We start from the raw sequence: 14,358 nt of genomic DNA, 5'->3' as shown, positions 1-14,358 counted from the left end.
CTCTAAATCCTACCTTCACTAAGGCCATGATATAATACTCCCTCTGAAGTTTTCCTTGGATGTTCTTATAAGTACTTCTTTGGTAGAACCAGATGCAGAATGGACTCTGGATTCTAAGTCCAAAGACCTAAGTTCAAATCCTGGCACTGTCACTATCTATGTGACTTTGATCAAGTGACTTAATCCTCCCTGATTTTCAGTTTCTATAAAATGAATGGGGGTGGGGTCAGATGATCTTTAGGATCTATTGTAGTTCTACATCATATAATTCTAATGTGTGGTTGAGGTAACAACTTAAAAACAAAAAAAATCTAAATGTATTATTTCTTTATACCCAAGAAATTATGTAAAAAAGTCATACTATATCATGCATTCTATTGAATTTTTTGGACATTTCCGTTTTGGATATACCTGTATTTACCTCATGATAATTTTTTTCCCTCTAGACACCACCTGAAGAGATTAAAGATGATGAAGATATTTTTGACATAATCAGTAACCATGATAACAAAGTAAGTTGAATATCTTAGAGCATATGGGAATGTCTTATCAATTATTAATTATCAGACGTACTTATCCCATGTGGGGGGAGGATACAGGTGGGAAAGAATAAAACCCAAATTACAGATTTGAGAATTAAAGTTAGGACAGGATTGGAAACACAATATCTCATTTCCACATACATTTTTGTCCTTGGTAATTAGATTCTTAGGGCATAACTCCTTTAGTATATAAAATATCTATGCATAAGTAATCCTTAGTGACATAGGGTATCTGTCTTAACTCCTATAATGATAGCTCACATTTATATAACCGTTTAAAGTTAGCAAAACACTTTATTTACATTATCTTATTTGATTCTCACAATGACTTTGTGAGGAAGATGTTATTATTATCCTCATTTTACAGGTGATGAAACAGGCACAGAGAGGTTAAGTGACTTGCCCAGGTTTATATCATTATTAGTAAGTGTTTGAGGCAGGATGCGAGCCCAGGTATTCCTGATTCACTGTTCACTATACCATGCTCCTTTCTGTATAATCTCAGATTGTATTTCTTTAAAATCATTGACATTATTTGTGAAACTATTGCTCTTATCATCTTCAACCACTTACATACAATCAAAACTTTTGACTGAATCGTCCCTATTTTAAAAAATCTCTTTTATCCAATCAGTTGCCAAGTTCTGCCAGTTTGATCTCCCTAAGATCTCTAGAATTTGTTCTTTCCTGCTCTCATCATTTCAGTACACCTCATGATTTCTCACCTGGACTCATAATCTTTTTGAATCAGTTTTCCTGTCTAGGGTCTCTCCCCACCTCTAATCTGTCCTTTACCCCCCCTTCCAGATTAATCATGCTGATGCATAGACTGGGTTATGCCAACTCTACTGCTCAAAAATCCATCAATGGCTCCTTACTCAATAAAAGCCAGACTCCTTAGCCTGGTAATCATGGCCTTCCACAAACTAGGATCACCCTGTCTTTCCTGTATTTCATGGCTGTGTCTTTGTTCAAAGCCATTCCCTGTACCTGAAATCTTTGTAGAAATACTCTAAGACAGAGATTCAATGTAACTCATTTACAGTGGTCTTCCCTGAGCTCCCCTAATCACTAATGAGCCATCGCCATCTTAGAACAAACACTTGGGTTCACTGATTTTCCTTCCTTTGGCATTTATCTTTTATTTTATATTACACTATGTGTCTATTGTATGTGTCTATGTTCTCACCTTTCCTACTGGATTGTAATCTTGAGATCAAGGACTGCATCCATTTTTCTTTATGTCTCATCTCCCTCCTTTGCATCCTGTTTAGTCAAGATAGGTGAAATATCCCATTAGGCTCAGAGTTATAGCACAGATGTGATGTAGCATACTGAGATAATCAGCTCAAGAAAATTTGGGTCCATACAGTAATTCTACTACTTACTACCTCTGTGACCTTGAACAGATCATTTTCATATTCTGAGCTAAAGTTCCTCTCTTTTTAAAACGAGGGGGTTTATAACGAGATGATCTCTAATGCCAATTCCAGCTCTAAATTCGACATTTAGTTAGTTTTGTGCTTGCAATAAGCTGTGTAAATGGAGCTGACATCCTGTGAGTCTGAATTGTGTATGCTCTGTAGGTGGCAGCAGAAGCAAGTGTAAAGACTTCTAATTCACCATATACCTTATGGTTTTGTTTGGTGTGTCTGTAGCTTTTAAAGTTGTGCTACCAGTCCAGGCATTTTAGTCTCATCAGTGTGACACTGACAGAATTCCTGTGAGATTCCATGAAATGATGAGACCAAATTGTTTCCTTCAGAGAAGACCTGCTCTTAGTGAAACATAGATTTATTTAAATAGATAGAGTTAATATGTCTAAAATATATATTTTTCCTCCTTCTGGGGGTGTTATTTTTTCTTATTTTATTTCTAAGATTGTCAAAGTTGGTTTTTTACTTTTGAATATAAGACCAAAAACAAAACCAACCAACCTAACAATTGCCTTTTATGATAGGAGAGCAATGATATCTCTGGCATGCTAATAGAATGAAATGCCTACCTAATAAAGAGAGATCATCCATGTCATTGTTCCTAACTAGACTCTATTAAGATAAGCTTTATGAGTATTTCCCCTACAAATTCTCCATAGGAAATCTAGATAGCACTGGAAGCCTTTCTCTCATTGCTTTAGTATTTCAGGGCATCCAGCATGGCACTTGGCTGGTCCATTTACTGTTTCTCATTGACATTACATAGCTGCTCCATCTCCTTTACTGGTAACCCACACACCCTTCACAAAGTCTTTTAATCCACTTCTCTAGTCCAAATCATTGTTGCATGATGCAATCTCTACCATGCAACTTTGAATTTTCCTTTGAGTTATTTGTCATTTTAGCTCCTCTCATGTATCAGTGGTCCATGTTTTATAGCCTTAGATCATCAGCAGAAGATTATTGGCATAAAGATATATGTTTTTGTGGTAACAAGCAGCTTGTGACCATTGAAAACACTGGACAGTTTCCCAAAGCAATCCGTATCATTGTCTTCCTCCTACTCTGTTCTGGGCTCAGCTCTTTGTCCATCTGTTGTGCTTGTCCAAGTTATGTTGGACTAACTAAATAAACTGCCTATTCAGCTGTATGTTATAGATAGTGAGAAAGGATGTAGCAGGCACTGTGCTAAGCACTGGAACTACAAATATAGGCAAGCAAGTTAAGGCCTGTCCTCAAAAAACTTACATTCAAATGGGGGAAGACAATACATAAAGGTGAACTGGAAAGGAGGAGTAGTAAATAGATTTGGCAGTAAGTTGTGGGGATGGCCAGGAAGGGGTGTAAAGACCTTGGTCTTGGCAAGAAAGAAAGTTCCTTTATCAGAATCTGGAGTCCCAGGAGTAGCTGACTTAAAGAGTTCAAGTTTCTGGTAGAGTATAGATGATATGCTGTGGAAACGGCTAGGAAGTCATAGCCTGAGCATTATGGATATTTGGATGTTTGTTCTCAGAATTCCAGTCAATTAATTTCTCCATTCCTATTACAGGGTTGCAGGGCAACTAAGTGGCATGGTGGATAGAGTGCTGGGGCCCAGAGTCAGGAAGATCTGAATTCAAATCTAGACTCAGGCACTTACTAGGTATGTGACCCTGGGCAAGTCACTTAATTCTGTTTGTCTCAGTTTCCTCATCTGTAAAATGAACTGGAGAAGGAAATGGCAAACTACTGTAGTATCTTTGCCAAGAAAACCCCAAACAGGGTCACAAAGAGGAAATGATTGAACAGTAATTACTGGATTGCTAAACATGCTGGAGAAAGTAATGAAATTGAAGTTATTTTGCCCAATGCAGATTAATGGTGCATAACCTTAGCTGGCCCCTCAACTGCTTATTGAAAGTCCTGCTCTACTTTTACCAACTCCTTATTTCATTATCCTGAACAAATTTTCCATTTTTTTTCCTTTGTCCATGAATCCCCAAATACAACGTGCAATCCCTACACTTGGTCTAGCCTCCTATTTTGCTGAGAAAACTAAAGCCATCTAGCAGAAATTAGCTTAAATTCTTTCATCTAACACTTAAAATATCTTAGTAGAAGCACCCAGTCTTTTTCTCCTTCCTTCTAGTTACAGAGGAGAGAGGTATCCAAACTTATGAAGATTAATCACTTCCCCAGTCTCCTTGTTCCCATTTATGCCTTCCACTGCCAGGATAAATTCTTCTCTCTTATGCATTTTCAGTTCCTCTCTTCCACAGGTTACTTCTCCTTCCCAGAGTCCCTCTAATCTGTCTAACCCCTTCAACCATCATCTCATCTCTCACTTCACTTAATCTTTAATTATCAAATGTTTTTTAAATAATTTGTATCCACTGCCTCCATTTCCTCATTTCTATCCTCAGTCTAATGCAATCTTGGCTTCTTGTCCCATCATTCCACTAAGTATTGCTCTTTTTTTTTTTAATGTATGAGGTATTTTATTTTTTCCGTTACGTGTAAAGATAGTTCTCAACTTTTGTTTATACATGCTTTACAATTTCAGATTTTTCTCCCTCCCTCCCCTCCCTCCCCCCTCCCCTAGACAGCAGGTAATCTGATATAGGTTATATCTATATATCTCTATACATATACATATACATATATATATATATACACACATATATATATATATATATACACATAATAACATTAATCCTATTTCTGCATTAATCCTGTTACAAGAGAAAGAATCAGAGCAGTGATGCAAAACCTCAAAATAGAAAAAAAAAACAACAGCACCCAAAATAAAAGAAATAATATGGTTCAATCAGCATCTATACTCCACAGTTCTTTCTTTCTTTTTTTTTCTTGGATTTGGAGATCCTCTTCTATCATGAGTTCCCTGGAACTCTTCTGTACCATTGCATTGGTGAGAAGAATATAGTCCATCACAGTAGGTCAACACTCAATGTTGATGATACTGTGTACAATGTTCTTCTGGTTCTGCTCATCTCACTCATCATCAGCTCATGTAAGACCCTCCAGGTTTCTCTGAACTCTTCCTGCTCATCATTTCTTACAGCACAATAGTATTCCATTGTATTCATATACCACAACTTGTCCAGCCATTCCCCAATTGATGGGCACCCCCTCAACTTCCAATTCCTTGCTACCACGTAAAGAGCAGCTATAAATATTTTTGTACATGTGGGTCCCTTTCCCCCTTCCATGATTTCTTTGGGAAAAAGACCTAAAAGTGGGATTGCTGGGTCAAAGGGTATGCACAGCTTTATCGCCCTTTGGGCATAATTCCAAATTGCTCTCCAGAATGGTTGGATCAGCTCACAGCTCCACCAACAATGCATTAGTGTTCCAATTTTCCCACAGCCTCTCCAACATTTATTATCTTCCTTTTTTGTCATTTTAGCCAATCTGATAGGTGTCAGGTGGTACCTCAGAGTTGTTTTAATTTGCATCTCTCTAATCATTAGAGATTTAGAGCATTTTTTCATATGGGAATAGATAGCTTTGGTTTCTTCATCAGAAAACTGCCTGTTCATATCCTTTGACCATTTCTCAATTGGGGAATGACTTGGATTCTTATAAATTTGATTTAATTCCCTATATATTTTAGAGATGAGGCCTTTATCAGAAGCACTGGCCTCAAAAATTATTTCCCAGCTTTCTGCCTCCCTTCCAATTTTGGATGCATTGCTTCTGTTTGTACAAAAATTTTTTAATTTAATATAATCAAAATCATCCATTTTGCATTTTATAATATACTCTATCTCTTGTTTGGTCAAAAACTGTTTTCCTTTCCAAAGATCTGATAGGTAGACTATTCCTTTCTCTCCTAATTTACCTATGGTATCACCTCTTATGTCTAAATCATGTATCCATTTTGACCTTATTTTAGTATAAGGTGTAAGATGTTGGTCTATGCCTAATTTCTGCCATACTATCTTCCAGTTTTCCCAGCAGTTTTTGTCAAATACTGAGTTCCTATCTCAGAAGCTGGAGTCTTTGGGTTTATCAAACACTACATTACTAGTGTCATTTACTACTGCATTTCCTGAGCCTAGCCTATTCCATTGATCTACCACTCTATTTTTTAGCCAGTACCAGATAGTTTTGATGACTGCCGCTTTATAGTAAAGCTCCAGGTTTGGTACCGCTAACCCACCTTCCTGTGAATTTTTTTTCATTATTTCCCTGGATGTTCTTGATTTTTTGTTTTTCCAGATGAATTTTATTATTTTTTCTAGCTGTATAAAATAATTTTTAGGTAGTCTGATTGGTATGGCACTGAATAAGTAAATTAATTTAGGCAGTATTGTCATTTTTACTATATTAGCTCTGCCTATCCATGAGCAATTGATATCTTTCCAATTATTTAGATCTGATTTGATTTGTGTGAAGAGTGTTTGGTAGTTGTGTTCATAGAGTTCCTGGGTTTGTCTTGGCAAGTAGACTCCCAAGTATTTTATATTATCTACCGTTACTTTAAATGGAATTTCTCTTTCTATCTCTTGCTGCTGGACTTTGTTGGTCATGTATAGAAATGCTGATGATTTATGTGGATTTATTTTATATCCTGCTACTTTGCTAAAGTTGTTAATTGTTTCAAGTAATTTTTGACTTGATTCTCGAGGATTGCTCTTTTAAAGTTTGCCAGTGACTAAATAATTAAACCCTACCCCCACCCCCCAGTCCTCAAGGCCCTTGGCCAGTCAAACATTTGACAATGGTAGACTACTCTTCCTTTGGGATGCTCTTTCTTCTCTTAGCTTCACAATTACTATATTTCTCTGGTTCTCTTATCTCTTTCCCTTCTTTGCCTCCTTTTCTGCCAGTTAATCTTATTTCTGACCTCTTTAGGTGAATGCCCTCCAAGGCTCTGTCCCTAGGCTTCTTTTGTTTTCTCTTTATATTCTTTCTCTTCACTTTCTCATTCATTTCCATTACTTCAGCAGTCACTGCTATGTAAATGACTTGCAAATTGATATTTCTACCCGAGTTCTTTCAAGATCCAGACCTATTGTGGTAGCAATGTGGTACTGTAGGAACACAGAATTTAGACTCTGAGGAAGTAGGTTCAAATCTTGGCTATGCCACTTAGACCCTCGGGACTTTAGTTTCTTTGTCCTTAGAATGATAGAGTTGCTTTAGATCAGTCCCTTTCAGTTCTAAATCTATGATGAGTCTATGATAATGGTGATAATGATGATGAGGATAATAATAATAACTAATATTTATATAGCACTTACTATGTGTCAGGCACCATGCTAAGCACTTTATAATTATTATTTCATTTGAGTCTTCCAGCTCTGTGAGGTAGGTGCTATTATTATACCCATTGCACAGAAGAGGAAACTGAGGCAAACAGGTTTAAGTGACTTGCCCAGGGTCACACAGCTATTGTTATCTGAGGTCACATTTGAACTCAGGTTTTTCTGATTCTAGGCCCAGCACTCTGTACACTATGGCATAATCTTGTCTTGCTAGCCTTACATAACAATTCCATTTCATACAATGTATACTCTTGCCAAATTGGACTCTTTGTTCCAGACAAACCCTGTGTGGTTTGAGCTTCCTGACTTTGTTCCTGTTGTTCTTAGAGTGTCCCCTTGCTCTCCTCTTTGTCTGTTGGCTATCTACCTATTCTTTAAAGCCAGCTCCAGGGATACCATCTCCATAAAGCTAGTTCTGAACTACACCCCCTAGTGCTAATAACCTTCACAAAGTACTTCTTGGGCAATATTTTGTATTATAGTTACCCAATGTTTGTGTCTTATTCTCCTGTAATAATAATGATGATGATGCTTGCAAGTTCCTTAAGAGTAGGTACAATTCTCTCAGTGTCTTGTACAATTTTCTGAAAACAATGAATGCTTAATAAAGTTTTTTTTTTGATTGACTGAATTAATGGAAGCAGGGGCCTTGTCTATCCCCATAATGCCTAGCTATTCAATTCAGTAAGACTACTATGTGCAAGATGCCTAATATGAATCTTTATGAGACTAATTTCTATATGAATCTGAGCCATTTTTTTTTGCAGGGCAATGGGGTTAAGTGACTTGCCCAGGGTCACACAGCTAGTAAGTGTCAAGTGTCTGAGGCCAGATTTGAACTCAGGTACTCCTGAATCCAGGGCTGGTGCTTTATCCACTATGCCACCTAGCTGCCCTAATCTGAGCCATTTTTGATGAGGATATTAGTAGGGAAGAGGCAGGGATGGACAATACAAAGAGATGATGAGTTGGGCCCAGAATAAGCAGCAGGAATAGAGCTGGTGACCCAGATTGCTTTAAGGAAACTGCATTCCAGAAACAAAGGCCCATCTTTTCAAGCCAATATTCCATTGGTGGTGTTATATGACTTTAAGCCCTGGAACACAACCATTTCTGAGGACTTGAAAATGAATTGTAAAGAAGGTGAAGGCAAGGTGTATGGTAGGTAAGAGAAACATATAATCAATGAGGAACTTCAAAGAAGAGCAGGACTAAGAGATGGCATCAGAAAAACATCTGAGAAGAAGAGGAGAGGAACTGGATTTCTGGTTAGAAAAATGACACATGGACAGCTTGAGTGCATTACTGGTATCTTTACAATGTCAGGAGTAAGAGAGAACGTTCTCCATTGCAATTGATGAAACACCTGTCATAAATTATGGGAAGATAACAGCCATAGGTAGATAAGGCTTCCTGAGTCCATTATTGGAGCAAGCATCCAAACTGATGAGATCATAGATTGATTTATTTGAGGAGGAGTATGGCACTACCTATAAAGACAAAAAAGGCATTGGTATCATCCTGCAAGAAGCTTGTATTTCACTGAGTATTTATTATATATTTGTTAAATTGATTTATGTGACTTTGAGTAAGTTGTTTAATTCACCCAACTTACTTGTACTATGGATATATGATGATAACTACCATGTAGAGTTGCATCATGATGGTTATTTTAATTTATTTCATTTATCATGTTCTTAATGAGTCAGCCAGATGTTTCACTTCAGCCACTCTTTGACAACATTTCAAGCTCTACAGAACAATGGAGCTATTGGAAATGGGTGTCCAGTTGTGAACAGAAAGATCAGAACTTAACAGCAAGTGTTGCTTTTTTGACCACTGTGACAGACACAGGTGAAGTGCAATGATTTTTAAAGAGTTTTTGGAGAAGCAAACCTAGTCCTTAGCTTTCATATGATGTCTTTTCACCTTGAGAATGCCTTCAGTATGCAATTACTCTGTCCTCTCAACTTCTGGTGGTGCTCTAGGCTCGAGGAATACTTTTTTCATCTTCTGAATTGAATGTTATCAGCATTCATTAATTAACTTATTTGAACAACCCAACTGTGAGGTAATAAAAATGAAAACATTTGTGTTTTTTTCTTTTTATTCATTTCTAATTGCACTTACCACACACAATTTTAATTTAATTGAGTACTTGAAAACAATTCGGAGGAAGGAAAGGAGATGAGATTTGTTAGCCTCTGACTCTGCAGAATGTAAGGAAAGGTAGATATTTGTGAACTTGAAATTGAAATAACAATTAAACATGTAGCACGTTTTTACTGAGACACACACAGACAGAGAGAAAGTGAGAGAGACATAGAGATAGAGAGACAGACAGAATAGATAAATGACTCAGGGAAGAAGCTGACATGTAGAGAAGCCAGTTAAGAGTTCTCTCTTCCCAAGTTCACACCAACTCACCCAACATATAAGTACAATTCACTGAATAATCAAACTTCGATAATGAGGAAAATCTTGTGCAATGGAATTTGAACCCATGGTTGCAATAGTATTATAAATTTAGTTGGAAAGAACCCTAGTGGTCATCCAGTTCAACTCTTTATTTTATAGTTGAGGAAACAGGCCTAGAGATTGTGACTTGCCCAAGGTGGGGAGTAACATGGTAAGATCTATACTTAAAGATAGTCACTTTGGCAACAATGTGGAGTATTGATCAGAGAGGGAAGAGGCTTTTGGTTAGGAGACCATTAATGGACCATTGTCATAATACAAGCAGGAGGTAATGAAAACATGAATGAAGGTGATGGTTTTGTCACTAGGGAGGGAGTTTGATGGGAGAGACATTATGGAGGTAGAAATGACAACATTTGGCAATTGATCAGATATGTGGGATAAATAAAAATAAGGTTACAAACCTGGAAGACTTGACTGAAATAGGGAAGACATGTGGAAGGGTGGGGTTGGAGAGGTAAAGGTCTTAGTTTTAGATAGGTTTGTCATTAACCCCTTATGAATTCTATATGATCAATCTGAATGGCTGAAACATACTTCTTACTTTCTTGGCTCCGTGTTTTTGTTCAAGCTGTTCTATTTTCCTGAGCCACTATGATGTAAGGGCAAAAGAGCACTAGAATTGGAATAAGAGAACCCAGGTCCCACTCTTTGTATCTCACTTTCTCCATTTATAAAATGAGGGAGTTGGACTAGAGGACTTTTAGGATTCTTTCCTTCTCTAAATCTATGATATTATGATGCCTTCTGTCTCTAGATGCTTTAGTACTATCTCTCCCTGAAACCCCAAGAGAGGGAGGACAGATGGACAGCTTGAATGCTCTCCTGGATTCCCCAGTGTCAGGAGAACTCATCCAGTTCAAGCTTTACCTTTGCTATGAAACCTTCCCTGAATTTCCTTAAACAGATATGATCAATCCATCCTTCCCCTGAGCTCACTTGACTTTTACTTCTCTTCTGGCACATCCCATTTTCTCATACACAGTAACTATTGGTATACCTCTATCCCCTCTATTAGATTGTAAACTCTTTGCAGGGCGGGGGGCAGCTAGGTGGTGCAGTGGATAAAGCACTAGCCCTGGATTCAGGAAGAGCTGAGTTCAAATCTGACCTCAGACACTTGACACTTACTAGCTGTGTGACCCTGAGCAAGTCACTTAACCCCCGTTGCCCCACAAAACAACAACAACAACAACAACAAGACCCAAAAAACAACCCCCCCCCCCAAACAAGATTGTAAACTCTTTGAGGTTAGAAATTGTGTTGGTTTTCATCATTTGTACCTTCCATAGAACCCAGGACAGAGTGATGCCCAGACTATGTAATCCATAAATATTTACTGAATGGACTTGGATTTGTGCTTTTGGGTACCTTTTTCCTCCTTTTTCCAAAAATGGTGCATGTTTATATGTATATGTATGTATATATATACCTATAAATATACCCATGCACGTACACATATACACACATAATATACATATATACTTAAACTTCATTTTATCTTGGGAATTTTATATCATCCCCTGAGAGATGTGAAGACATCTGGAGCCAGGTCACTTCTGTAATCTAAAATTCTCATTGATTTTATGGTTGAGAATCACTGTAGGACTGGAAGTACTAGAAATATATTTTCATATTAAAGAGTTCTCAGAATAATATATGTTTAAGTAGCAATCAGGAATGGAAGAAGAAGGGAAGGGTATTTGTTATAATGAAGAGTGAATAAAATGTTGTAAGAGTCAGTTGGGGTATCTAGGAGTAGGGCCTAGAGTCAGGAAGTCCAGAGTTAAAAATCTGGCCTCAGATACTTACTAGTTTTATGACCTTGGACAAATTACTTAACCCTTTTTACCTCAGTTTCCTCGTCAGTAAAAGTGAGCTGGAGAAATGGCAAACTACTCTGGTATCTTTGCCAAGAAACCCATAAATGGGTTCTCAAACACTGTGACATGACTGAAAAGGATAAAACAACAACAACAACAAGGAGGTCAGACAATAGCATGAGCAGAGTCAACCAGAGGCATGAAAAAATAGTCAATGATGTACTAGCCCAGAAAAGGAAAACAGAGAGGAGGGAAGATGGGGGAATGAGAACTTTTGCTCCTTTTCCAACATACCTTTTTTTTTTTTTACCCAACATACCTTTTTTTTTTTTTTTAGTGAGGCAATTGGGGTTAAGTGACTTGCCCAAGGTCACACAGCCAGTAAGTGTCAAGTGTCTGAGGCCGGATTTGAACTCAGGTCCTCCTGAATCCAGGGCCGGTGCTCTATCCACTGCGCCACCTAGCTGCCCCCAACATACCTTTTTTGCAAGATGTTGATTGCTACTTCCTTTTTTCTGTGACAGGAAACAGAAGAAGAAAGAGCATATGAAGAGATTGAAAGAAAGGTTTGTATCAACACAGTCTGTAGATTTGTTTCTACTATACTGAAGAGGGGGATTTGGGTTTCTAAACTGTATACAGTAGAATAGACATATGGGATAATGTCTACAAAACATTTGTGATAGTAAAGCATGATATAATTTTTAAGCAGTTATTATTACTATTATTTTCTCATTGTTCTCATGATTAGAAATATATTATTATATTGTAGATTATGGCAGATAGAGAGATGGTCTTAAGGTCAGGAAAATCTGGGTTCAAGTCCCACTTTTGTCACATACAGGTGACCAGGTTGTGGCTCTGGTCAAATCACTTAACTGCTTAATGCCCTGGGTTATTCTCTAAGATAAAAGTATAGAACTGTTGAAGATCTGCTTTGGTAGAAGGAGATTCTTTATGGGAAGTTTCCTATACCAATGAAATCACAGGTCCAGGAAAGTATGATGATGATGATAGTAATAAAAATTAATATTCATACATATATAATTATATATTATAAGGGACATGGTGCCATTGGTCGAAGATGATGACTCTAGTGAGGTAGCTATGTTCTATAACAGGATGAAAAAACATCATCATTATGATGATCCCATTCTTGTTGTTGTTGCTGCTGTTGTTGTTAGTCTGTGGGTGACTGACAATAGCCAGGGATATATTATATGTGTAATCTTCCACACTGTCATTCTAAATCTGGCATCTGGTTTCTTCTGAGTTAGCAACTGAACTTGAAGGAAATGAAATGTGCTAAAGCATTTTCAATGGGTAGGTCAATTCACTCTGAAGGGGAATGAAAAGCAGAAGTGGAAACCTTTCTGTATAGTGCATTAAACAGCTATCACCATAAGTTATGCCCAAGCCCAGCACTGTGTGGAGTAATAGTCCCAATGATGGCATCCCTGTTGTTGTGGTGTACCCATGTTTAGGGTAGTCATAAAACCCAAACTCCAGAACTCTCTATCATGCTAAGGGCATTTGAATGGACTAAGCTCTGGGAAATAGATTGCCATATAGCTCACAGGGGTTATGGTACCCTTGAGGGGAAGATGATAGCTGAAGCTTAGGTAGCTATGTTCTGTATCAGTAGATTAAAAAAAAACTGGGCAGGCTTCCATTTTTATAATATTGCTTTGAGCAGTTCTGCAGGAAACCTAAGCTGATGAAACTTAAACAGTGACTTATTTAATAGTCAAGTGATGATAATTGTCTTCTTCCTTTACTTCATCTTTTTCTCCTCCAGGTCTAGTCTGTAGTACTGTTTCAGATGGTTATAATCATACTCAAGCAGTTAGAATAGCTTTATGATTTTTTATTGACATTTCTGGTTATTTTCATAGAACCAAAACATAGTATTATTTCCTAGGTCTATTTTTACTATCTTGATAGTGAGTGGGAGGTAGTACAAAGAGAATGGGTCTATGGTCCAAGAGAAGACCATAGGGACCAGTTTTGGTTCTTCCATGAACTTGCTCAGTGTCCTTGGGAAAGTAATCACAATCTAATCATAATCTCCCTATGCTTCAGTTTCCTCCTCTGTAAAATTAATATTGGCCTTCATTACCTTACATGGTTATTGTTGAGATTAAATGAAGTCCTTACTATGAAGGTGATTTTTAAAACATAATATGCTATAGAGTAAACTATAAGCTCCTTCAGAGCAGAGCCTGGTTTTCCCCCTTTTTTATATTCCTAGACTTTAGCACAATTAGCACAATGTCTGGCACAAAGTAGCTCTTTTTTTTTTTTTAGTGAGGCAATTGGGGTTAAGTGACTTGCCCAGGGTCACACAGCTAGTAAGTGTTAAGTGTCTGAGGCCGGATTTGAACTCAGGTACTCCTGACTCCAGAGCCGGTGCTCTATCCACTGCTCCATCTAGCTGCCCACAAAGTAGCTCTTAATAAATGCTCATTGAATAACTGAAGTAATTTTAGGGGAAATAGATAAGTTGTATAAGATAGGTGCAGTTGCTATCTATTAACCAGAAATTTTGATGAAGTTGTCCTTCTTCCTTGGAAAAAGAAGATATGGAAGAGCTTATCTTGATCAACTAAATTGTAAGCTCTTCTAGAGTATGTACTATATATGCTTAATTACATTTTATTTCTGCCCTTCCTCCCACATCCCTGAACCCACTCTTAATGTATTACATAGTAGCCTCACAAGATCGAAATATTTGTTGATTTGTTGATTTGCTGGTCATGAATCTTTCATTACCTGTCTGTGTAGCATCTTAAACTATTATAGCTCTTTG

The 14,358-nt window shown here is 37.5% G+C and overlaps 1 protein-coding gene across 1 annotated transcript in view; it reads left to right on the top strand.

The window, feature by feature from the left end:
• The window catches only part of DCDC2C (doublecortin domain containing 2C), a 240,992-nt gene that overhangs the window by 121,549 nt on the left and 105,085 nt on the right, over positions 1-14,358 (top strand). Inside the window, exons 9-10 of the mRNA XM_043981022.1 lie at positions 447-512; positions 12,074-12,115. Of these exons, the coding sequence (XP_043836957.1) occupies positions 447-512; positions 12,074-12,115 (108 nt within the window). The remainder of the gene's footprint in view (positions 1-446; positions 513-12,073; positions 12,116-14,358) is intronic.

This window comes from Dromiciops gliroides, chromosome 2 (genome assembly GCF_019393635.1).
Source record: "Dromiciops gliroides isolate mDroGli1 chromosome 2, mDroGli1.pri, whole genome shotgun sequence".
NCBI classification, from domain to species: domain Eukaryota; kingdom Metazoa; phylum Chordata; class Mammalia; order Microbiotheria; family Microbiotheriidae; genus Dromiciops; species Dromiciops gliroides.
Note: the sequence above shows the minus strand (reverse complement) of the source record. Positions and strands in the feature narration are given on the sequence as shown.